This window comes from Meles meles, chromosome 6, assembly GCF_922984935.1.
Source record: "Meles meles chromosome 6, mMelMel3.1 paternal haplotype, whole genome shotgun sequence".
Taxonomy (NCBI): domain Eukaryota; kingdom Metazoa; phylum Chordata; class Mammalia; order Carnivora; family Mustelidae; genus Meles; species Meles meles.
In genome coordinates, this window is record NC_060071.1 from 8,909,179 (window position 1) to 8,936,618 (window position 27,440).

The window sequence follows — 27,440 nt, forward strand, 5'->3', positions numbered from 1 at the left end:
AGGTAACACTACAAATTAAAACCACATCGTCTTTTCACCTAAAAATGGCAAAGACTGTAATGCAAAAGCAATGGGTGTGTCTAGAAGACATGTTAGAGAAAATCCAGTTGACCTTGGGTTTGGTGATGACTCTTCACATATAATACCAAACAAAGGCAGGATGAATGAAAGGAGTAACTGATGAGCTTGACTTCATTAAACTGAAAGATTTCTGCTCTGGGAAAGATACTGTGAAGAGAAGGAGAAGACAAGCCACAGACTGGGAGAAAATATTGGCAAAAGACACATCTGAGAAAGGACTGTTACCCAAAATATACAAAGAGCTCTTAAAATTCAACAATAAGGAAACAACCTAATTTAAAAATGGGCCAATGACCTTAAAGACTCCTCACTAAAAAAGACAGACATACACCTGGTAAATAAGCATATGAAAAGACGTTCCACATGGTATGTCATCAGGAAAATGCATATTGAAACGATGCCATTAGACACCTGTAAGAATGGCCAAGATCCAGAACACTGACAAAGCCAAATGTTGGTGAGGATGTGGAACACTATGAACTCTCATTCATGGCTGCTGGGAATGCAAAACAGTGCAGCCACTCTGGAAGACAGTTTGGTGACTTCTTACAAAATGAAACATGCTTTTACCATACGATCCAGCAATCACACTCTTTGGTGTTTACCCAAAGGAGCTGAAAAACTTCTGTCCACACAAAACCTGTATACGGATGTTTATAGCAGCTTTATTCATAATTGCCAAAACTTAGAGGCAGCCAACATGTCCTTCAGTGGCTGAATGGAGAAATAAACTGTGAATCATCCAGACAATGGAATATTTTTCAGTGTTAACACTAAATGGGCTATCAAGTCACAAAAAGACATGGAGGAAACATGAATGCATATTTCTACGAGAAAGAGGCCAATCTGAAAAGCCTGCATACTGTATGGTTCCAATTATATGACTTTCTGGAAAAGGTAAAACTATGGACTCAGTAGAAAGATCAGTGGCTGCCAGTGGTTCGTGGGGAGGGAGGGTTGAATAGGCAAAGTACAGAGGATTTTTAGGGCATTGAAACTTAAGCTGTATGAGACTATAATGATAACACATGTCATTATACACTTGTCCAAACCCACAGATTATACAACAGCAAGAGTGAACCCTAAGGTAAACTATGGACTTTGGATGATAATGATGTGTCAATGTCACTATATCAGCTGTCACAAATGTCCCCATTCTGGTGGGGGATGTTGATAATAGGAGAGGCTGTGTATGTTTGGGGCAAAATACACACGGGATATCCGTACTTCCCTCCCAATTTTACTGTGAAGCTAAAACAGCTCTTAGAAATAAAATCTATTTTAAAAAGGATAAAGCAGTGTCTATAAAGTTACAGAAAAGAGAACTTTCATACCTGGACATTAAAGGTATTATGTATTTGTTTATTCATAGGTGAAAAAAAAAATCTAATTTCACCAAAATGTTGACAATGGTTCTCTATCAAAGGCAGGGTGGTTAAAGACAGGGATATGGTGTTTTGTGTGTGCTTTCCAAAAGATAAGTTAATACAATTTAAATTTAATGTATCAATTTCATATAATTCAAAATATCATGGGATTCAGAAGGGCAAAACTATTTTTTTAAGATTTTATTTATTTATTTGACAGACAGAGATCACAAGTAGGCAGAGAGGCAGGCAGGGGGGCGGGGGGAAGCAGGCTCCCGGCTGAGCAGAGAGCCCGATGTGGGGCTTCATCCCAGGACCCTGAGATCATGACCTGAGCCAAAGGCAGAGGCTTTAACCCACTGAGCCACCCAGGAGCCCCACAAGGGCAGAACTATTTTTTAAATAAAAATCAAGTATCTTTTAGGGCCACCTGAGTGGCTCAGTCGGTTAAGCCTTTGCCTTCGGTCAGGTCATGATCCCAGGGTCCTGGGATGGAGCCCCACATCAGGCTCTCTGCTCAGCAGGGAGCCTGCTTCCCCCTCTATCAGCCTGCCTCTCTGCCTACTTGTGATCTCTGTCTGTCAAATAAATAAATAAAATCTTTTTTAAAAAATCAAGTATCTCTTAATTAATAAAATCTAATTATGTTTTCTCAAGTCTAGGACACATTTTTATTTTTTCAGTCTTGCCTCATCCAACTGCAGAGAGGACGCAATGAAGTCCTGACCCTGACGCTCAGGGGAGCCCAGGTTCACACCCCACAGTTTGGGAGAACACACCAGATACTAAGCCATCAGCCAGGCACAGCTCGGAAACCCTGAGCGTGTCTGTTATTAATGGAGGGAGAAGCGGAGATAGGGGAGCTCAGCGGAGAAGAGCGAGAGGCAGCGAAGGGATACAGATGGAGAGGCGCAGGGGCTGACTCGGCAAACCTGTGAAATGACTTTGCAAAAGACCTGCCACAACCGATACACCACCCTCGGGAAGACACGGCCGAGCATTCCTGCAGCACGTGAGCGATTATTTCTGGGGATAAGACCGAGGAAAAGGAAGAAGGAAGAGGAGAGGAAGGAGCCCGCCTTCAGGAGTCTGCAGGCATTTCAAGGAGCAACTGGGAAGAAGAGACCTGGAAAAGACAAACCAAAACAAAGAAGGGCCCCGCACCGTACTTCCTTCTCCGCTTCAGCCCCTGGGCAGACATCCACAATCTCTGCTCTTTCTCCGCTCATGAAAAATGGTGAAGTTGCTCCGTGGATGTTGACAACACTCTAATTGTTTTGATGGTAAATGAGGCATGAAACCTATTGTCAAAAAACACGTTGTTCGGGGCGCACAGCCATATTTTATCTCCTCAGCACATCACTCCCCAGGGGTGAACACTTTCTATGGGGCTGAAGAGCTTCAAAATACCACGTCCTCACATTTCTTTAAAGACAGAGTTTAGGGGTGCCTGGGTGGCTCAGGTCCTGGTCTCAGGGTCCTGGGATCGAGCCCCCATCAGGCTCTCTTCTCAGCAGGGAGCCTGCCTTCCCCTGCCTCTCTGCTTGGTTCTCTGCCTACTTGTGATCTCTCTTTCTCTCTATCAAATAAATAAATTTTTTTAAAAATCTTTAAAAAAAAAAGACAGAGTTTTAGGTAAAAACCTGCTCTTTTCCTTCCCTAGTATTTCCTTCTGTGCAACTAAAAATGAATCCTCCTGAAGTCTTCAAGCCTGTCCTGCAGAGCATGCCCAGGGAAAGGTCAGGTGGGTGAATCTCTAGGATTCACTTGGCTGTCCTGATTATTATATCTTGTGATGGAGCCCTATTCATCAGAAACTAATCAAAGGGTACTCGAACAGTCTGCTGTTGATTGCAAACCAACAGATTTTACTGTCTTAAGTTCCCCTCTGCCATCCTTTAAAGGATATACACTTATTGGCTAGAATATTTACTGGGTCAAGACAGGTTCAAGGTGATTTTCCTCTCAGGTAGTTTTGGGTCCTTTGGGCAGGAACCACATCTATTTTGATCAACTGCCTAGATGACAAAGACGGATTGAGATACACATGTTTGGGTGAAATGGGCAAATTCCATCTGCCTTCGGCACCCAAACACTGTGCCTCTTAAACTGAATTCAAATCTAATTAAAACACACACATGAAAAAAATTTAAAAATTAAAAAAATAAAAATAAAACACACATGAGAAAAATTAAAAAATTAAAAAAATTAAAATAAAACACACAAGAGTCACATCCTGCGTGTAGGTATCCTGCCCTTAAGAAGCTGCACCAGCCTAAGGAGGGTCAGAGGTCATGGAGGATTTCCAGCATCAGGACGCATGCGCTGCTTGCGACTGAAACATTAACAGGAGTATGGGGGAGCAAGGAGGAGCGGGAAATACCATCTTCTTATGATAACCCACACAGCAGCCATTGTATTTGGAGCTCGACACCAAATTCTTTAGACTTGAATTAGGAGAGGCACTTGTTTGATAGATTTCCTCTTGTTCCAGTTTGCAGGCAACTAATCCTCACTGCATTGGATCAAACAGACGGGCGCAATCAATTCAGGGAAAGCAAGCAATGCCAGGTCTGCTCAATCTTCCCTCAATGAGCAGCAGAGAAGAAGGTTGTGGGGGGGGGGGGAGGAAAAAAAGAAAGAAAATTCAGGCATGCCTGCACCCAGCATAGCTTAGCAAAGGAAAAAATGAAAAGACAAGTTGAAATATGTATCCTGGCAGGTGGAGGCACTTGCTGTCAGAGAGAAGACGCTTGACCCGCCACAGTGATGCCCAATGTGCCAGGCCTGGGGGTGCTGAGCCGGACTGAAGGGAGCGGGACGGACAGCAGTCAGGATGATGTCAAAACAAAAGAAATCAGGGCCAGTGTCTCGAGGGAGGAAAGAGGTCCAGATTTACTTAGGTCTCCATGGTCTATGATCTACAGTACAGTGTGATGGGCAAGTTAATTACTGCATTTAGGTAATTAAGTCTCAGAGAAACCAGTACCTTCCAAAGCAAAATTAATTTACGCTGCTAGATCTTTCTAGGCTTGACTGGCCATTTGGTGAGAAGTCACGCTGGAACCACAGCCTAATAGTGGCGGGAAGAAGATTAATGAAAATACGCTAGAAATAAAACAGCCCCAGTTTAATGACTTGCTCTCTGCCTTTGGACCGGAAGGGCGTGAGGAGATGCTTCCTGGTTTACCAGCAGCCACTTCCTCCCCCAGCAGCTCAAGGCCCCATCCATTCCCTGCCTCAAAGCATGGCCAATGACTTAGTCTTCTTTGACTCCTCTGACTTTTCTTGGTCCTCTCTTCTCCAACATGGCCATTCTATCTTTCTTTCTTGCCCCTGCTTCTGTTCTGATCAAGTCTAAAATATCTGTCTACAGTCAAGGGCATTGAAAGGGCTCATTTGGATAATGGTCTCCCTCTCTTGACTCAACACCATTAATGACCCTCACAGTTCTCGGAGATCCCTCATTTCCCTGTGGTGGCCGTGAGTCAGGGTCTCCAGGCCAATATATTAATCACCGTCAGGTGGTTCTTCTCAAGATCTGAGAAGGAACCATGCTTTTTAAGAACAGGGAGAGTCTTGTCCCCAAGTTCCTAGATGTTGGCCATGAGACTGCTTTTTTTTTTTTGCTGAGTAATGGCACCAGAATGATGCCTGTATACATACCAACATGCTCCTGGCAAGCATACGCATAGGTCGATGTGTGTGTGTGTTGCTAAGCTGCATCTTCTCTACCATAAGCAAAATTTATGAATAATGCATGTTTATAGATACATGTAGCTTTATATATGCTTTTATGTGTACAAATAGTCACCATCCTCCCTGTGTTTGGCAATAAGTGAGGATGCCCCGGGTCTGGCTCCAGTAGACCACCATTGGCCTTACCTTCAGTTGGCGGCTCCTTCGTATGGTCTCCTCGTCAAAGACCTGTAGGACCACTTGGCTTTCATCTCCGAGATGGGCTCCAATCGGAACACCAAGGTCCAAATCTCCCTCCCACCACTGTGAGTGACTCACCGTTGGAGGTGGTGGTCCAGGGCTTCCTCATCCGCATTCAGGAGAGTTGCGGCCCGGGTCAGGAGCTGACAGCTGCAGCTTACCGACTTGAGTTCCAAGATGAGTAGACTCAAGCAGAACATGGCTCCCATCTCCTCCAGCTCACTGGTGCCAAACTGGAGACCCTGCCAGGTAAATAAAACCATCAGAAGAGACTACATAATGGGAATGGAGTGAAGACAATTTGGAATAGAGAGGAAGAACTCCTGGACACATGACTATCATAGAAATTGAGAATTAATAGAATTTATCAGCCCCTGTCTAATGGGCTTTGTTGGGTGCTTTCTGGATTAGTAGTTCTCAGTCTGCATTATGTGTCATCTAGGGTTTCCCAGAAAGACCCCTCCGTCCAAGGACAATAATGCGCTGGCAGGGGTCCTGAAGGGCAGAGAGGTATGTGGGGTTCCAAGAGTCACTTCCCCCTCTTTAATCAAAACAACAGTGCTTCCATCTGTATTTTTAAAAAGGGTTCCACTGTTGAAACAAAAGATTAAAAACGACTGTACTAAAGAGATGCCCTTTCCTTTCCATAAATCTGTCAACCAGTGGACAAGAATGAGGGAGATCCTTCATAGATAAATACCAAAACTTAAGGACAACACCACCAGCATTTATTTAATCTGTACTGTGATAGTACATGAGAGCAAAGCCATGATATTTACTCTGTGCTATTATCCATGAAGCAATGTACAATCATAAACAATTTTATTGAGAATTTACTAGGTGCCACATGCTGTTCTGAGCCCATTCACATGCATTTCATTCAATGAATACTTATTAAAGTTATATGAGGTAGGTGTTGCTATTTCATCCATGACACAGAGGAGAGTTAGACCCACGGAGCTGATAGTTTATCCATCGCTCACAGTGATAGAGACTAGTAAGTGAATCGTGAGTTGACCCTTCAACAAAGTGTTAACACAAAGTCTAGGAAGGACTCCATTACATAATGAAGTACAAACTGCATGGTTTTTGAAATTAGATAGGAACTGGGTTTGAATCCTGACTTCACCATTTTCTGATTGTGTGATCTTGAACTTAATGAACTCTATTAGCTCCAATTTTCTCATCTGAAAAATGAGATCAAAATTCTTCCCTCCACACACTTGGGCATGTGGTGATATTCCAGGGTCTACAAAATGCTGGTCAATATCAGCTCAATTTCTCCTTCTTTATTCCTAGCAAATATAATACGACAGAATCCAACATGGTCCTGAGTTCTCTATGTTTATAAATACATTTCATTTCAACGAAAAAGTAATAGTAGTTGAATATTATTTTTTAAAGAGATTTTCATATCCAAATAGCAGTGATACAGGAAATAGAGATGTAATAGTAAAAATTCAAAAAGATTGGTCATAAGCATCACAACAGAAAACAAAATTCCAAACTGGGAAATTATCAGCCTCATGAAAGAATTTCTAGGTAAAAGGATAAAGGAAAGTAGGTCTATTTCAGCTTATTTCAAAGCTGTTTGAAAATTTGATTTGGTACATGTTTGGACACCTGTTTTCCTGAAGAAAGGAGACATTGCTTCAGAGTTAAGGGAACTCTGTTCCTCTGTAAACAACAGAAGTGGGAGGGGAAGGCAGATGTTTAACAAGTTATTTTTGTTAGGTCAGTAGAAAAGATGACTGTTTAAAGACAGAAACATCTGTGGTGCCTGGGTGGCTCAGTGGGTTAAAGCCTCTGCCTTCAGCTTAGGTCATGATCCCAGGGTCTTGGGATCAAGCCCCGCATCGGGCTCTCTGCTCAGTGGGGCTCTCCACTCTATCTCTGCCTGCTTCTCTGCCTACTTATGATCTCTGTCAAATAAATAAATAAAATCTTAAAAAAGAGAGAGAGAGAGAGAGAAACATCTCAGTCTCCTTCCATGAACTAAAGTTCCAACCTTGTTCTTACACCTTGTTTTCCTGGCTGTTCTTCTTCATTCTAGAATATCCAGCTGAGTGGGGAGTTATGAAGCGAAGGCCATGCCCTCCTCCTCAATCAGCCACCTCGCTGGTGGCAAGAAAGAGTAAACAAGGAGAATAAGAACTAAATCCGGCCCCTCAAAGCAGGCAGGATGCCTGATACATATGTGTCATCCCAGCATCTAGCAGAGCACATACAGGTCAAAAGAAGGACAAGTCCCTGGTGGAAACAAATCTCATTGCATGAGCCATCTTGATAGGTCAGGGGCAACACCATGGTGTAAGTCAACCTCTATAAAAAAAAAAACAAAACAGCCAAACGATAGCAATTTTATAACAAAAAATATTTCCATATCCCAAATATCAGTCCATTTATTTCAAGCAATGGTTGGTATTCTAAAAAAGACTTGTTGAGAAGACCTCGATTAAAGGAACTTGTACCACTTACTGGCATTGTGGTCTTGAGTAAATCCCCTATTCCATTTTGATCTCCATTGTGAATCTTTCTTTACTACACTCTTTTTACTCTCACACAGCATCCAAAAAATTTATTGATATGGATAGTCTCCTCTTACCACCATACACAATCTAGAAATGAAATCCTCAAAGGCAAGGACAGAGCATGATCCCTGGCATGGAGCCAATAGCCTATTATATAGCTTATCTTCAAAATATGAGAAATGGATAAGCAATGGCTTTACATGGATGGCTATGGGGCAGCATGAATATACTGTCTCTTGGATACACATCCTATTTGTCAAGTGGAACTTTGCTTTTTCAGGTAGCAAGTATATGAATGCCTTTAATTATGTTCCGCCACTGCCAAATGTCACGAAGAGTGAAATACTTCATTTTTGCTTCAGGGGATGCATTCACATCTCTGGATATGATCCAGAAAACAGGTAGACAAAATTTAGAAAGCCTGAGATCTGCTTGCATCAGTTATCATGGGTCTACAGTCACAAGTTCATAAATGAAGCTGGCTTTGGGCTACTTTAAAAGTGAGTCTTATTAAAATAGAGACCCAACTCTCCTCTCTTCTCAGCCTATACATGTTAATTACGATTTTTTCTCCATAGCCAGTAACAGAAAGACTGACTATAGTGACTCTAACAGGAATGGAGTTTTATTTTTCATGATAAGTTTTCAGGTAGAAAGTTCATGGCATTATTTCAGTGCCCTAAGAAAATCAGGACTACCGTATCTGTCATTCTCCAGGTTTTCTCATGATTGCAAGGAGGTTGCTGTAGCTCCAGCCAGCACATCATTCAAGGAAGGAGAAAGAGAAAATGGGGCATGGAAGTACTAGCACATTCTTGCTTATATTTTATTGGCCAGAGCTGTGTATTAGAGACAACTCCAGCTTTACAATGGTCTGGGAATTGAATATTTTTGCTTTTTAACTACTTTAAAAGAGAAAGGAAAGAGAGAACAGTGTTAGAAATGAGTGTTAGGGGAGTCAGACAGTTGATTCGCATGTACATTTGTCTCCACAACTGGCTACTACCCTCACCATCACACAATTTTTAAGTACCATAGATATGGGAGGAATATTTGTGTTAATTAAGAAAATTGCATATTGGTAAGATAAACACAGTGTCCACAAACGTGTTTTAAAAGTATATATATATTGATAATTGGTGAACAAAAGGAGAAAAGCAATTAATAACCAAGCATGGGAAAAATATTTTATTTTATTATTTAAATAAAAAGGCCTCTTACACCCAGCAAATGGGTAGAAATATATTCAAATTTATGATACACAGTGCTGACTCTTATGATAAAAGCCAGCACGTATCAAAATGCAATGACGTCTGACATGGTAATGCCACTTCTGAAAACTTTCCCTGCGGGACTGATTCAAAATAGAAAAGCGAAGTTATATGCATAAAATATATATATCGTGTAAAAGTTATTTATAATACTCAAAATTTGAAGGAAATAAAATACTAAATATCTAGTAAGGAAGAAATGGCTAAGGAAATTATAATGGAATAAATTTGATGAGTTATAATAAAGCCATTAAAGCGATAATTATGACAGCCATTTAACAATATGGAAAACGCTCATGATTTAACCACAGGTGGGTCTGAAAAAAGCAAAGTACAAAGCACATAATGATACGATTTCTGGTGACGATCTCACAATGAAGACGGAGGTGACTACCACCGATACCACATACACCCTTTAGACATTATTGCTGTGATTTGCTGATAAAAACAGAGAAATTTGGAGGAGAGATGTTATCCAGAGAAGATCCGCATACCAGAAACTTTTTTAAAAAGTTGTAGCATGCTAATAAAGGAGGAGACTTCCCTTCTGCAGTACACTCCTGAGTTACATTTAGATTTACTTTTATTTCTTTTACGTGTAATTTATTGACAATACAGACTGGTGTCTCTCATCAGTTTCAGAAAACTGTAAGCCACTGTCTCTCTGGGTGTTGCCTCTCCCCCTTTCCCCTGAAAGAAAGCAAAGACAAGCATAACACTCCTATTAAAGTTATTTATTTTTACTCTGTTGTCCATATCTCTTACCTTTACTTTCGTATTTTTAAAACTTCTATCACTACAATAAATTCAGAGTATCTTTTCATATCAATGTTCCGTTTTAACAATTTGCTCTCCAGCTTCACTGAATCTGCTCTCTGATTCATTCATCTCAAAAACTGTCTCTGGGACACTATAAATGTGGTTATTTTATATTCTCCTTCCCAATTAGTCCTGTATATACGGTCTTTGTGGGCATCCATCATTTGTCTGACTTCCTGTTTAATGTCAATACTGTAGGCTTGCCTGCTCAAATACTTTATGATCTTTTGAGACTCTAAATTCACATTTTTTGAACTTGAAGAAAGTCTCTGTGGATAGGTTTCAAGGCTCTTTACTCCAGAGTTTGTGTTTTCTTCTCTTAGGTACTTAGGGACTACCCGTCGGGGACCACTACTGGCTAAAGCCTCAGCTTAAAGCCTTTAGGGCCACAGCATACACTTAAGCTTTGATCCCTAACCTGCTTAAAAGAGGATTTGTGTTTGGAAATTATGAATGAGGACTTTTCCTTTTCTGTCTGCTATACCCAAGACAGTAAAGCATCGTCACGTTCTCCCGTCACGCACTGTGATGTCACTGATTCAGCAAGATGTCCTCATTTTTGGAGGTCCTGCCTTTATGTGGTGCTCTTCATTTGGTCCTCAAAGTTTGCATGGGCCTCTGTTTCCATCCCTAAACCCAAGTTACAAGTGGAGAGGAATCAGTATCCTATAGATCCGACAGTCTTATAGATCCAAAGATCTACAACACCTTCTGGCAAAGCCTATCTCTTTTGGTAAAATTGGACATCACGGGCCAACAGACACATGAAAAAGTGCTCCACGTCACTCGGCATCAGGGAAATACAAATCAAAACCACAATGAGATATCACCTTACACCAGCCAGAATGGCTAAAATTAACAAGTCAGGAAATGACAGATGCTGGAGAGGATGTGGAGAAAGGGGAACCCTCCTCCACTGTTGGTGGGAATGCAAGCTGGTGCAACCACTCTGGAAAACAGCATGGAGGTTCCTCAAAATGTTGAAAATAGAACTACCCTATGACCCAGCAATTGCACTACTGGGTATTTACCCTAAAGATACAAACATAGTGATCCGAAGGGGCACGTGTACCTGAATGTTTATAGCAGCAATGTCTACAATAGCCAGACTATGGAAAGAACCTAGATGTCCATCAACAGATGAATGGATAAAGAAGATGTGGTATATATACACAATGGAATACTATGCAGCCATCAAAAGAAATGAAATCTTGCCATTTGCGACGACGTGGATGGAACTAGAGCGTATCATGCTTAGTGAAATAAGTCAATCGGAGAAAGACAACTATCATATGATCTCCCTGATATGAGGACATGGAGAAGCAACATGGGGGGGTAGGGGGATAGGAGAAGAATAAATGAAACAAGATGGGATTGGGAGGGAGACAAACCATAAATGACTCTTAATCTCACAAAACAAACTGGGGGTTGCTGGGGGGAGGTGGGATTGGGAGAGGGGGAGCGGGCTATGGACATTGGGGAGGCGAGGCGAACCATAAGAGACTATGGACTCTGAAAAACAACCTGAGGGTTTTGAAGGGTCAGGGGTGGGAGGTTGGGGGAACAGGTGGTGGGTAATGGGGAGGGCACTTTTTGCATGGAGCACTGGGTGTTGTGCAAAAAGAATGAATACTGTTACACTGAAAAAATAAATAAAATGGAAAAAAATTAAAAAAAAAATTGGACATCACGGAACACCCTCTAAAGCACACACAGAGGGGAAAATGTTACACCTATGCACAAATACTGCAGTTAAGAGGATGACACTCTGAAACACCGAACAAATGTCTTTTTTATGAAAAATATTTACTGCCAGAAATGAGAAAAATTTGAGACATTTCTTGTTTATAGTCTCATAAAGGATTGAGAGTAGATTGCCTTGATAAAAGTACAGTTAAAGATGTGATAGGAGCTCAGAAGTAACGATACGCTGAGATGGAAAATATAATTTTTAAATTAAAGAACAAATGGAAAGAGTTAACAGACTGGTCAATGCAGAAAATAAAATCCATTATGTAGCAGACAGCCTCAAGAAATTTCCCAATATCTCAAGGAAAAAAATAGGTTAAAATAATGACATGTATATACATATATTATATATATATATGAATGGCATATATGTGTATATGTGCGTGTGTGTGTGTGAAATATATATACATATATACGTATATGTGTATGTGTGTGTGTATTATTCATATATATATGAGAATAAGAATTTTAGAGCACCTTAAGGAATAGTGATCTACTCCCCTTTCCAATTTCAGATTCAGACAAGTTGGGTAATCACCACAGAAGCCAAGAAAAAGAAAAAAGAGGGGAAGGGGGATGAGGAAAAGGAAGCAAGAACCATTTTGTATTTTAAAATAATGGGGTACATAGGTGGCTCAGTCAGTTAAGCATCTGCCTTTGGCACGGGTCACGACCTCCAGGTCCTGGGATCGCGTCCCACATCAGGCTCCCTGTTCAGTGGGGAGCCTTCTTCTCCCTCTGCTCCTCCCCACTGCTCATGCTCGCTCACTCGCTCTCTAATAAATAAATACAACCTTTTAAAAAAAAGCAGTCTGGAGATCAGACAGGTTCACCAAATATATGAGACATAATTAATAAAAAGAAACAAGAAAAGCATTGGGGACCCTATAAATAATCAAAATTAAAGAACCTAAAATTGGGGCACCTGGGTGGCTCAGTGGGTTAAGCCTCTGCCTTCAGCTCAGGTCGTGGTCTCGGGATCCTGGAATGGAGTCCCAATTCGGGCTCTCTGCTCAGTGGGGAGCCTGCTTCCCCCTCTCTCTGACTGCCTCTCTGCCTACTTGTGATCTCTCTCTCTCTGTCAAATAAATAAATAAAATCTTAAAAAAAAAAAAACCCTGAAATTTAGTCACAGTCATAAATACCAAAGACAACGAAGCAACATGTACAGAACTGGAGGAAAAGTTGTGCCTCAAGAATGTTGTTTATGAGTGATGGCCTCAAGGAGAGAAATCCAAAGAAGAGAAGGCATTAAATGTAAACCATATTGCATGGAGCACTGGGTGTGGCGCATAAACAACGAATTTTGGAACACTGAATAGAAATAAAATTAAATATAATTTTTAAAAATTTAAAAAATGTAAACCACATAGATAAAGTGTCAAAATGTCTCTTAAAATATTTACATTTACATTTACAATATCCAACACATGGAAACAACCTAAGTGTCCATCAGTGGATGAATGGATAAAGATGCATGTGAGTGTGTGTGTGTGTGTTTGTGTGTGTGTGTGTGTGTGTGTGTTGTGGAATATTCTTCAGCTATAAAAAGTAAGTAAATCCTGCCATTTGTTACCACATGGATGGACCTGAAGGGCATCATGATAAGTGAAATAAATCAGGCATAGAGAAATAAGTACCATATTTTCTCACTTATTTGTGGAATCTAAAAAAGGAGAAAAAGGTGAACTCAGAGATTAGGAGAACAGATTGATGGTTGTTAGAGATAGAAGGGTAGGGGGTGGGAAAAAGGTATAAGCTTCTAGTTATGAAATAAGTAAGTCATGTAATGCACAGCATGGTAACCATAGTTAATATACAGTATTGTTTATTTGAAAGTTACTAACAGAGTTGATCTTAAGAGTTTCTCTCACAAGAAAAAAAAAATGTTGGGGTGCCTGGGTGGCTCAGTGGGTTAAAGCCTCTGCCTTCAGCTCGGGTCATAGTCCCAGGGTCCTAGGATCGAGCCCCGCATAGGGCTTTCTGCTTAGCGGGGAGCCTGCTTCCTCCTCTCTCTCTGCCTGCCTCTCTGCCTGCTTGTGATCTCTGTCTGTCAAATAAATAAATAAAATCTTAAAAAAAAAAAAAAGGAAAAAAAAATGTAACTATGTGTGGTGATTCACACTACCAAGATTTATTGTGCTCATTTCACAATATAGACATATGTTGAATCACTGTATCATACACCTGAAACTAATATAATACTATCTGCCAATTATACCTACATATACCTATGTAAACCTACAGATAATACATATATCCACATACAGACATAACCCAATTAAAGAGAATGTTGTTTGTGTTCAGAAATAGGAATATATAAAAATAATTATGCAGCATGATCTAGAGAGTATTTTTCTAAGAAAGGCAGGGGGATGATTTCACTAGGAAATCTACTAACATAAATATTAGTACATAAAGAAATCAAAAGGTAGAAGAGTGAAAAACAAGAACTTCTGGATGGATGCATCCATTTCCAATAAAAGCTTAGCATCTGAGCTCTTTCTAGACCTGAGCGGGCAGCATGGCGGGGTGGGTGTCAACACAGGCCCTGAGGCCCAGGTTGCTGGCATCCCAGTTTCAGTGCCGCCACGTGCTAGCTGTATGGTCTTGGGGCAGTCATTTGACCTATTAGTGTCTCGATTTTCCCATCTGTGTTACGGGGAAAATAATAATATCTCATGGACGTATGGAGATAATCCAATGAGTTTTTATATATACAAATTTACATTGGCACTTGGCCCCTTGCAGGTTATACAAGTATTTATTATTACCACTAATAAGAGCAAATGCTTAGATAAACCAATATTCCAAGCCAGGCTTGACATGAACAGTCCTTATTAAAACTATGACCAAAACTATGGCCTGCTCTCACTACTGTTATATATCATTTTTGACAGGTTCCAAACAATTCAATAAGATAAGAAAAAAATGAGTCATACATATTAGAAAGGAAGGAATCACATTATCATTATTTGAAGACTGATTATGTACTAAAACAAACCAAAGGAATCAACTGAAACAGAAAATCTATTAGATATAAGGCAAGAATCGAGTAAGTAGACAGGTTACAAATTAAACATCCAGAAATCAATTTTCTTTCTATAAACCAGCAAAATAAATTATTAAGTATAATAAAAACCCCATTCACAATAGGAACACAACTATAAAATATCTAGGAATAGAATTAATAATAAATACCCCAAGGGTTGTATGATAAATCCCAGGACCTCACCAAGAGATAACAAGGAAAATTTAAAAGAATAAAGCAATATGCTGAATTCTGGGAAAGCAATACCATGCCGTATCAATTCTCCTCATATCAGTAAAACACCAATGGGGATTTTCAAACTTGGCAAATTCATTCCATTTTAGAAGAATAAACAGCAAAAGTATCCAAGAATAATTTTGGAATGAGGAGTGAAAAAAAATAACAATGGGAAGATCTTAGACACTTAACAATAATTCGATGCTACGGCATTAACACAAGACGTGCAAGACATGGCAGATCAAGAGAAGAATAAGGAGAACACCAAAGCCTGTGGAATGTGTACAGGTTTACATACAATAAAGGTGCCTTCCAAGTCACCAGCAAGTGGATTGTGATGGGGCTAAAATAAAAATCACTGGTTAATATTCTGGGGGAAAATCTTTTTTTTTTTTTTTTTTTTTTTTAAGATTTTATTTATATATTTGACAGATAGAGATTTCAAGCAGGCAGAGAGGCAGGCAGAGAGAGAGAGGAGGAAGCAGGCTCCCCACAGAGCAGAGAGCCCGATGCGGGGCTCGATCCCAGGACCCTGAGATCATGACCTGAGCCGAAGACAGCGGCTTAATCCACTGAGCCACCCAGGCGCCCCACTGGGGGAAAATCTTAACCCAAACACAAAATTATTCCATTTTGATGAAAGGATTAAATGTTTCAAAAAACTTGAATGATTAGAGTAGGAATAAAACATATATTCCAATGTTCTATCATCTCCAGCCCAGCAGAAGGTCTTCCAATGCATATCCTCAAAGAAGAAACCATAAAGGAAAATAGTAATGATTGAATAAATAAAATTTAAATATATCTCATTAGCCTGAAATATCAGAATCCATGCTTTAAAAAAATAACAAATGTAATTGCAATAAAGGAAAAAAATAACATGATATAAAAAGCAAATTAATAGAGCAATGAAATGCCTTAATTTGCTTTTCGATTCACGTTTACCTCTCACTCCCAAATCATCATGCTCTGCAGGTAAAGGGGCTATAAAGGGACATTATCATAACCTGTTGGTGATGGAAGGTTTTATCACTGTGCTATTTCCAAGGGGTAATTTGGAAATCTATTTCAAAAGCCTTAAGAATGTTTACCTCTTGGAGCTCACAATTCAAATTCCAGAAATTTATCTTAAGAAAATACTCATAAGACGAACAATAGAAAAAAAAAATCCTAAATGTGTGGCAATATATTTCTAGTCAAACTTGAATGTATTCACAACATGGAATATTAAGACCGTGGTGTGTTTTGAACAAGCAACACCATCGGGAGAGACCCACGGGATAGCACCAAAGTGCAGTACGTTGACTAGAGGGTGACATGTCCGTTACGATCTCAATTTTATTTAAAATTGTTAAAATGATTGATGTGCACTAAAACGTTCACAGCGGTTAGAAATACATGGTGAGAGGGGCGCATGTGTTCTTTGTTGTCCTTATTTTATTTTTCATCCTGACAACTACGACATTGCTTTTACCATTCATATTTCCTTCAACAACGCCTAGGAGCCTGGAAATAGTAGTGGAACTGAATTAATACCTTATTTTAGATACTATGTGATTTAAAATTTAAAAGTAAAATTAAACTCGAAACTCAATCTTCTATATTGTTAGTGAAATTAAATACCTCAATAAAATAAATTAAATATTTAATAACAATGAAAGGCAGAGGAACACTGGTTGGGCGGAGTCCGTTTCTCGAGTGCCCGCTTATTCCTTCACATGCTGCCTGGCGTCCTCCAGGGTCTCTCCACTTCCCTGGGTCGCTGGCCTGTGCCTGTTTTCCTTTTGGGGTAAACGATCTGCAGTAAGAAAACTATTCTCCGAAACATTCTCACAATCTTTCCAAAGTGTCAGCGTGAGTTAGAGGCAGTGACTTTCAGAGTTCTAACCAAGTTTGGAGAGTCTGCTACCAAATTAACTTTGTACACCCTCTGCCTTGATGTGCACAGAGCAGAGAAGTTAGAGCCAATCCAGCCCCTCGGATGTGGGAAGTTCAGCAGGCAGGCAGGGAGGCGAGCCAGAGGGCCGGTAGGGGGCTCCTCGGCTCCCCAGCTTCCCAAACCCATCAATCGGACTCTAAAGCTTCAGAACCCTTCCCGGGGCATGTTGGTGCCTCTGCCATCTGACGGGCTCCTCTGCACACAAAGAAGCCCCTCTGTGTTCATCCTTCCAGCCCCAGCTTCCTGACCCATTACTGACAACTGTTTCCCTAGTAACTGCAAAAAAGGCTCTATAGTCACTGGAAGGGCAGGCCTGAGGGTGTGGGCTGGACTTCCAATGTGTCCTTTGTTTCAGTGCTGGACCTTCCCGGCGCCTTTTACTGGTGAATTCACGCGCAAGCCATGAATGACGCAGCGGACAGTGAACTCCTGGACCATGCATATGAGGGTAAGTAGGAACAGAGCCTGAATCCCAGGCAGCCTAGGATTTGAGCGGAGAGAGCAGTCGAAGCCAGCCCAACCCTCTTCTACAGCTGCACAAATGGGCCACAGCTTACGCACGTTTATGTAGCTGAGCACACCGGAAACAGGGTTACAAGAAATGTTCCCCCGACATGAGTCAAACATCCAAGTCAATACACAGGCTTTAAGCTTCACATGTTTGTTTAAAAAAGGCTTTTGGTGGTTTTCAGGTCATGTGTTCTTAGAGGCTATATGACCCTGCAAGTCCTACCTTTTTAAAATTCCCCATTTCCGGGGCACCTGGGTGGCTCAGTGGGTTAGAGCCTCTGCCTTCGGCTCAGGTCATGGTCCCAGGGTCCTGGGATTGAGCCCCGCATCGGGCTCTCTGCTCAGTAGGGAGCGTGCTTCCCCCTTCCTCTCTCTACCTGCCTCTCTGCCTACTTGTGATCTCTGTCTGTCAAATAAATAAATCTTTAAAAAATAAAATAAAAAATTAAATTAAATTAAATTCCCCATTCCCTTTCCTACCAGAAGGCTCACCCAATATGGCACCAGGGGCATGCACAGCCCCAGCCATGGACAAAAAGAGGTCATCCCCCTCTTCCACTATTTGCCCCCCACTGTGCCTCGTCCTCATAGTCCCCATCTCTTTGAGCTGCAGCTCTGTCCCTGGCTTCTGAAACCGCCCTAGGCCGTCTTGTAAGGTGACTACCAGGAACAATCTCTCCAGCTAGGGTCACTATGGGTTCTCTCAGACCCACTCTTGAGCTTCCCTTCTTGTGCCCCAGACTGGACAGAAAAGAGAGAAGGTCCTCCTGCCTAGGCCCATATGAGTCATACACATGTTGTATGAAACTCATCTGCAAAGGGCCAAGACCCCTGAGAATAGATGCCGGTCACAGCAACAGAGCAGAGTTTTGCTTTGCCAGGTTTCAATCCAATTCAGTTTCTGAAGCCTGACCACGTCCTGAGGGGCATGGGAGCCAATCCAGCATGAGGAGCGAGGGAGGCTGGGATAGTGAGGGGGCAGTGGGAATCTTCACTTGGTAGGCATGGGCAGTGCCTCGGCGCCCAAAGGTGTGCACGCATTTTAATACACTGATAATCGGCACGGCCATACTGGAGTACCATCCCTGACCCTGACCCAGGCCTCCACGCCCTACACCAGCCTATCCAAGTGCAACCAGCCTCCTGGTCAGATGAGGAGGCAAGACACAAACCGAAGTACCTTCACGAAAAGGTAGGATGGCATTAAGGTGCAGCCTCAGCTCCCAGCTTTCCCGTACGTACGGTGGGTCCTCAGCCAGTGGCCCACCACACATGTCCTCACGGATCACACTGGAAGACCAGCAGCTTTTGCAAAAGGTATGCGTTCCGTGATGATATTCAGATCAGCCCCTCTCGATGCAAGATCTCCAGACTGGTGTTGGCCTGTTCACAAACACTGATCTGTGATCAAACAGGGGGCCTCAGCCCGCATGTGAGTCAATCACGTTATAAAGAACATGTTTCTAGTTCAGCTCCTCTGCAAGGAAGGAAGCACCGTGATCATGTCCCTCTGCATTCTGGTACAAGTTCCTAATCTCTTTGCAGCAACAAAGGGATCAACAGCTCACGGCCCAGTTACTTTGTGCAGCAATACTTCAAAACATCGTCCCCGAGAAGGCCTCTGCTTGGACTCATGCAAAGGGAATATTCTGGTAGTCAGCTGTCTAAGATATGAATCTCAGCTCTGCCACTTCCTAACCAAATGACCACGTTCAAGTTGCACAACCTCACCAAGCCCAATGTCTTCATCCTTAAAATGGGAAAACAGAACTTACCGCTTAAATGTTTTTGTGCAGATTAAATGAGATATAATATGCACCTGCCCTGGGCAGAGGTGCAGGGCAGATGCCCCAAGAACGTGCATTCAAGCACTTTTTCCCACATGCACTTACACACAAGGGCACAGCAGAACTGCTGCAGATTACAAATATACACGCATATACCTATAAATACATGTATGCATGCATGTATGAATGGGCCCTCAGTTTTGCTTGGTTTTCATGTCCTTTCTTCCAACTTAAACCTCTATTTCCCCCAGTATAACCTGGTCAGGTGATGTGGATAAGACACAGAGGGACAAAGTATGGACCCTGACATTCAGGGAAGCTAGAGCTTTCATCCACCAATGGGCATCAGGTTACTGAACAGGGTGAGACAAGAGAATTATACTCCTAGCATATGACATTTTTATGGAAAGGAAAAGCTGAATTAAAGAAAGAAAATACTGAGCTTGAGCAAAAAAGAGAGAAATCACCCCAGAAGAAAGCTTCATTTGACAAATCAAGCAAGTTGGTCAAAGAGTGAGACGGAGTCACGTGACAGTCCAAGGGGACCAGAGTGACTTCGTGGGGAGCCCTGCACCCTGATCATATCTTAGCAACATCGCCATTGCTACCACCACTTCCCAAAACCCTAGACCAACTTGTCTGGGGACTGTTTGCCTGCTCCAGCCGTGAGGTTTCTAACAAGGTTTAACGAACCAATAGGATCCGTAAGTAGCTGATAACTGCTCTCCAATAACATGTGCATTTATGCGTGGGGTCTTCTAGGGGCATCCTCGGCTTCATGAAGAATTCGAGAGTTTTCTGAAGGTTGGTGAGCAGGGTCAGTCTCAGCAAATAATTATGAGAGTCTACTCTCCGCTCACTCATTCATTAGACATTTATAGCTCTCTGTGCGTACATGACCTTGTGCCAGGCGTTAGGGAAGGAGAAAGCATGGCCCCAATGCTCAGAGGGCACTTCCGTGTCTGTCCCCTGCAGGAGACCACCTTCATTTCTCTATCTCTGCATCTCCCAGTGCATACGGCATAGGGTGTGATTTTTGGAGTGCAGGGTGGGCATTTAGAGATCACGGAAAGAGACAGAATATACACACCAGTCCTCATGGTTCCTACCGTCTGTTGGGCTATACAGGACATACACTACAATGGAAAACATTCTGGATGTTGAGAGGAAGAATAAGGGCTCTGGCTTTAGCTGGACTTGGAAGCTTAAGGACCCGTGGATATATTTTGATCGGCCATTTTTCGTGCTCCTGCGCAGTGTTATCAAGGTGGTCCAACAGAGCAGGTATAGCGATGGAAGCAGCAAGCAGCTGAACACATAACCAGTTTACACCTTTCTAACCCCTGCAATTTATCTTCCTAGCCTCTACAGATAGTCAAGTGCTGAGCATTTCTAGTCACTAACATTGCCCCTTTGATACTTTGGTTATTTTTCTTCAAGCTTTGTTTGACTGAATACTTTGGAGAGGGATGGCGAGGGAAGAAAACAAATACAAACAGAAAGAGGGGCTAAGATCCATTCGGGTGCACAGATTTATGTGTGGCTAGGAGTTGGACGTTACGATCCGAAAGATAGTTATCTGACCAAAAGCAACAGACAACTTTATATTCCGTCGGCAAATGAGGCCTGACCAAATGCAGAGAAAAATCATCATTCAGGACTTAAAAGCAATGAGATGGCTGCATAAAATTTTCACATTGGGTTGATAAGTAGATTAAGAAATAATGGTTCATTTTAACGTGTTTGAACTAAAGGAATCAGGAAGAAAATTTTATTGCCAGCACTGATTAATACAATTAACATTCGGGAGGGGAGAAAAGATCATGCCTGAATCCTTCTAAAACTTTGCTGTTTTTCAGCAAATCATGCCTACCACATTGCAAACAGATTTGGGGTGTTGATGTGTGAGCCCTCTGCGTACATGCTGCCTTTTAAAGTACACGTACAGTGGCAGTGCAAGAAGAAATGTGATTCATACATTTATTTACGAAAATTAGTTTTGCAGATGCCTGGGTGGCTCAGTCGGTTAAGTGTCTGCCTTCGGCTCAGGTCATGATCCCAGGGTCCTGGGATCGAGACCCATGTCGGGCTCCCTGCTCAGCGGGGAACCTGCTTCTGCCTCTCCCTCCACCCTTCCCCACTGCTCGTTCTCTCTCTCTCTCTCTCGCTCTTGCTCTCGCTCTCTCTAAAATAAAATAAAGTAATTTTTGCTACGTGCTAAGCATTGACAGAATCCCCAGCTGCAAGTCTAGACCCCAAACTGTGTGGCCTTGACTATGCCTCTCAGCCCAGATGTAGGCAGGAGGCCCCTGGTCTAGCAACACATTCAGATGAAAATGAAAAGGCCACTCTCCTTCTACCTGCTCACTGCCTGGAGTGGCAGGCTGACATTTCCTGCGGGGAACCCTCCCTTTCCTGTGCGTGTAGGTCTGAACACCCCTGGCTCTGCTTCCCGGATAAAGGGAACGTGCTAAATCCCTATCAATCCAAGAACAGTCGCACCACGACTGCCAACCACACACCTGTGGCTTTGTGATTCCCCAGGGTTTGCTTCCGTGTAGGGAGGCCTTCAGAATCCATGAGCAGAGAAGTAATAACAATAGTAATAAACACAGGAGCAGAGCTGAGCACTGTCAGGCTATAATCGCTCTGGCCACAGAGCAAACAGTCCTATGGTCGGCCCCTGCAGCTTTGATACCCAAGTGCTCAGGAGGAAACAGCTGGAAACCCCAGCAAGCGGAAGACATATTAGCAGGCTGTGTTCACTTCAAAAGGGGAGAATGTTTTATTTTTTAATGGAACTCTTCCCAATCAGTCCTGTCTTCTCCCTTCCTGCCTGCAGCCTCCTTTGGCTGTCTCATTTCTTACAGGAAGGGGGAGTGTTCGGGTTAGAGCCTGTTGTTGGCTAAAGAACAGGGATGTCCCATCAGGAAAAAAGACTTAGAAGTTCAAGGTGCAGGGGCAGGGTGGAGAAGACAGGAGCGGGGCTGCTGAAGTCCCACAGAGGAGATGGCCGATGCTGCCCAGGGAGGGAGAACCCAGGCCCTGGGCACGGGGCTGAAGACACACCAGGTGTACCTGCAGACCCAGAGCTCAGCACCTTGACCTTCTGATGCCCGGACATCAGCAAGGTCTGATTTTAACAAAACCAAAGATATCCCTGCTTCAAATCACCCCCTCTGCCAATCTGGCAATGCTCAGATGCCTCCTATCAGTAACCCTTTAAAACAATATCCATGAATGAAATCGCACCGAGTCCTGTTACAGCTTATAATGCACTCCTGCCACCTGGCCATTCACTGGAGGTCTGGGACGACTGGAGAAATGAGACAGACAACAGGTAAATTCTGGAAAAAGTATCAGGAATCTGGAAATTTCCAGATTTTCTATGACCTTCTTGTGGGTGGGGAGCAGGGAAGGACGGATTAGGAATAAAGGAGCAGGAAATTTCCTTAACTAAAAAGCCCCACCTTCCTTGTTTTCATGAACATCCCCTTTTGTTTTCTGTGCCGTGCCCCCAACCAGTACGGACTCTGCATGTACAGGAGGGACATGACCATGACCCAGCCACTGAACCCATGTGGTGCTTGGCATTACGTCCTGCCTGATTGCTTCATTGGACGTCGTCTTCCTCTCGCTCCTGACTGAATGTGCAGGCAGAGCACAACTTCTAGCTCTGATGTGACAGAAGTTCAAGTTAGAAATACCCTGTGAAGTAGGTAGTTTAATCTTTATTCAAAGGCAAGGGTTCTCCCGGTCAAGGTTGGCGGTAAACTGAAGTTTGAGCTTGCTTCCTTCCAACTCCTTTACTGCTATTTTGGTGCCTCCTGTTGGACCCAAGGAGAGGGCGTAAGAAGGAAAGGTCCAGTCTCATTGGGCGGGTGTGGTTACCCTCCAATGCGGGGGCCACCTGGTGGCTGAGGAGAGATGTACAGCTGCTCTTCTCTGGAAGGTCTTGATGAAGCAGATAGATCTCTATCCCAGAGGGTCACTTGAGACCCTGCTGTGCGGTCCCTAAGAGCCTTCCCTCTCCTGAATCATGGCTGGTGGTTCTCTACCACTCTAGATGGCTCAGGTGGGTTGAGCCTGAGGTGGCCCTTTGCTATCTCTCTTGCATCTGACCCACCATCGATGTACTTATTCAACCTATTGCTTATCCTTTAGATTACCTGGGTGGGAATTCAACCCCAATCCACAATGGCTCCCAGATTTCAGGGTCACATATGGGGCTCTTTCCGTGTTCTCCTGAAGCTGCTCCCCCAGGCTTAAGACAGAACGGGGGAGGTGGGATGGAGTCCATAACACAATCTTATCCTCACCAACCTTCTTTCTACACTGGCCTCTTTCTACGTTCTTGGTTTGGCTACCAGGTCCAAAGGTTACAGCATTTGACGGCACATATTTCCTTCGAAAACCCGCCCACCTCCAACACACAACTCTTTTTAGTATTGGGCAGCATATATGCTTGGGAACTTCAGGGGTAATTTTAACACCCAATTACATTTTGAGTCCACTCTAACATTCTGGATTTTCTATTATAAAAGTTGAGGGCTTGCCACTGATTTCCCCAGTCTCTGATACAAACTTATTTATGAAAAATAGACTCACTGATTGCAGGGAGGACCACAGTGTCTGATCAAATGGAAGCAAGATTCTAATGCTGTTCAGGGTGATTTAACAACTATTCATCTCCAACAACCGTGCCTCTAGCCATGGAGAAAACCCTTGTGCTAAATACCCAGGACCCATGGGGCACCTGGGTGGCTCAGTGGGTTAAAGCCTCTGCCTTCGGCTCAGGTCATGATCCCAGGGTCCTGGGATCGAGCCCCGCATCGGGCTTTCTGCTCCGCAGGGAGCCTGCTTCCTCCTCTCTCTCTCTGCCTGCTTCTCTGCCTGGCTGTGATTTCTCCCTGTCAAATAAATAAAATATTAAAAATAAATAAATAAATACCCAGGACCCATGAAGGCACTTGCAGATGTAGTTTGTTTTAATTCTCTTTTTACCCCCTTTATTTCATATAATAAAGGGTTGAGTTCCTTTTTTTAATGGTAATTATGTGGACAAATCCATGTGTAAATGTCACATTTTTAAGCATGTACACAATGATAATGTATTTTCATCACTCCAAAAAGGAAGACTTTTTAATCATTCCCTTAGTTTGCAAACTAAGTTCCCTAGGTAGGACCATTTGTTTTTTCTTTCTTCACTCAGATAAACTGTGCCCTCCTCGAGGAAACAGGTTTTGCCTTATGAATGTGTCTATGTCTGTTTTCCCTTACTCAGACCTTGCATTGATTAGACATTGATCGGTGTCTGCTGAATAAATAGGGAGGCTTCTATTTAACATCTCCTATCAGGCCTTCTGCTGAGAATCCTCCAGGCATTATCTCCAGTTCTCACCTCAACCCTGTAAAGGGTGATGTTAACATCTCCATTTCATTGTTGAGAAGACCAGAGCACAGAGAAATTACATATCTAGTCAAGGACCATCCAGCTGCTGATTTCCAGACTGGGGATGTGAAACCCAAATTGTCTGGCTCTGAATCCATGTGGTAGAACAACAGTAATGCATAGATCTTCATGGTCAGTTTAAGAATCAGGTCCTTCACTGAGGCAAACACTCTAGTGTATTTCTGTTAGGGTTCGTTCATTCATTCATTCATTCATTCAATTACTTATTTATTCTTGCAGGTTTCCACATACTGCGAGTGAGGACTATGGCAGACTACTTCGGGTCCAATCCCATAGCACAGAGACATTAATTGTCAGTTTAGGCACAGCCATAGGATCTCTTTTCTTGGAAAGTCTGTAACGCTAAAGTATCCCCTTCCCAGCTAGATACTGCAAAAATAGTAAGAAAAAAAATGCTTAAAATAGGCAGTAAACCAACAGCAGTCTTCTAGGAAATGATGCTAACGACAGAACATGCAACTCTGAACCCAGATACGAAATTTCTAACAAAATATTAGAGGTCAATATAGAGGCATCAGACATCTGTCTTCTCTTTGAAGAGAGGTGTCAAGGAGGATGGCGATTGTGAAGTAATTCCTCTGCCTGCCCAGCATCCAACGGCTGTCCAGCTCTAGCCTCCCAGCTTCCTCGGTGTACATTAGATCTACAGGACCTGCATCTCAGCAAGCATCCAGCCAGCCAGAAAGGAAAGGCCAATCTTTCTTTCTTGCAGCCATCTCCAGTTTCTACCACCAAGTACTCTAGAACTCTTAGCTAACTCGGCTTCTGAGGACAGAGGAAGCAGGAAGCATTCTCACTTGAGCCTGGTCTTGCATGAGGCTGTTGATGACAATTCCCCGAACCCTGCCCCACCAGTCTCCCTTCTTGTATTTTGGAGTGGGGTTTGGTGCCAGGAGCAATAAGCTCAAATCTGACTCTTCTTAGTAAGTTCTGGGAAGGGATCTGCCCAATGAGTTTTTTGCTTGTTTGTTCTTTGGTTTTTGTACTTTTGTTTTGTTTTCATAACTTTTAGTGCAATCTACTAGCTGCAATTTCCAAAACTAGGGGAAGTCTCAAATAAAATTCTCCTTTATTAGCAACCTGGATTATAATTCTGCCCTCATCAAAAATTTCGTGTGTGGGGGGGGGACAATTTTGTGTGCAGTTTTGAGTATTTCTATGATGTCTCCACACTTCACCTGTAAGATACCATTGGAAGTGAGGTCCAAAGGCCCACTCCAATGCTCCTCCCAGTTCTGTGTGTGTGTGTTTCTGAGCTCAAGCAGGGGGAGCAGCAGGCAAAGGAAGATGTAAGCTCCCTATTGAGCAAGGAGTCTAATGCAGGATTTGATCTCAAGACCCCAGATCAAGACCTGAGTTAAAGGCAGACCCTTAACCAAATGAGCCACCCAGGCATCCCTATGCTCCTCCCAGTTCTAACCCTTCCTGATTCACCTCAGCCTGCTCATGAGGACAGCTGTCCTCCTTAGCGCTTCTGTGACCATGTTTTTAAAACCCAACTCCAGGGATACCTGGGCAGCTTAGTTGGGTAAGCCTGTGCCGTTGGCTCAGTCACGATCTCAGGGTCCTGGGATCTGGCCCCATGTTGGGCCCCACACTCAGCGGGGAGTCCCCTTCTCCCTCTCCCTCTGTCCCTCCGCCCACTCATGCTCTCTCTTTCTCTCAAATAAATACATAAATCTTAAAAAAAAAAACAAACCCAAACACAGAGCCAAGTGATTACTACATTATTGTTGGGGGTCTTGGGGCAGGCACCAGAAATGCACACCAGTCTACGATTCTGACTGTGGAGTGTCTGTATCTAGACCCTTGCATAAGCTTTGGGTCAGCAATCCTGGGAAAGGTCAAGACCTATAGTTCCAGGCAAGAGTCAGTCTACAAACGAGGAAGACTGGCTGGAATCAAAGTCTAGGAGGCCTTGAGAGTTACCGCTGTAAAACGGGGTTTCTGCTCTCAGGCAATTATTAAAAAGACCCAAATGAGATAACAATTATTAGTGGTATAAACATCTGGGGTACCATCGAATCGTATTTAGTCCAGAATCATAAGAGACCAATAGGAATATCAGTGTCCATTAGTTACAGAAACAAAACAAAACAAAAAACACTCATACTCAGACTTAACAAACATCAAAACTGTCCAGTCATTCTTTTAAAAAAAAAATACAGTAAATCCCTTCCAAGTGACAAACACTGTTACATCGTTCTCAGGCTGAGGACGCAACCCCCGCTCCCTCATGAAACTTAGTATAGAACAGTTACATTAGTAATTATTTTATTATAGTTTTAAAAATGCTGTGGTCAAAAAATGCAGATACAGTGAGAACACATAAAAAGGAATCTAACAGAGCCCAGATAATTACGCTGGTTAGGTCCTGTCACTTTACAAATAATTGTACTCTAGACATATATACCACAGGCATTCACAAACTAGGCACATAGATACATAGATAAATACAGAGATGGATGGAAGCATAGGTGTGTTGGTCCCAGAGGAAGACCTTCCTCTTCCCTATGGTCCTTTTAGCTGGACTTAAGAAACAAAGAGATATGAGACAAATTTAATGGGCATACCTAAGGGGAATCCACATAGACATGGCAATTCCAAAGATGGTGAGGCAATAGGAAGATTATATGAGCTAAAGAGAGGGGCAGGGTCTGAGGATACTGAGGGGAGAAAGCTCATTTGCAAGAAGTTGAAAAGGGA

General features: G+C 42.7%; 1 protein-coding gene across 1 annotated transcript in view; it reads right to left on the reverse strand.

Annotated features, from left to right (window-relative positions):
- Window positions 1-5,461: 5,461 nt before the first annotated feature.
- The window catches only part of AGBL1 (AGBL carboxypeptidase 1), a 452,999-nt gene continuing 431,020 nt past the window's right edge, over window positions 5,462-27,440 (reverse strand). The window contains 2 exon segments of the mRNA XM_046009541.1: window positions 5,462-5,629; window positions 22,340-22,353. Of these exon segments, the coding sequence (XP_045865497.1) occupies window positions 5,462-5,629; window positions 22,340-22,353 (182 nt within the window).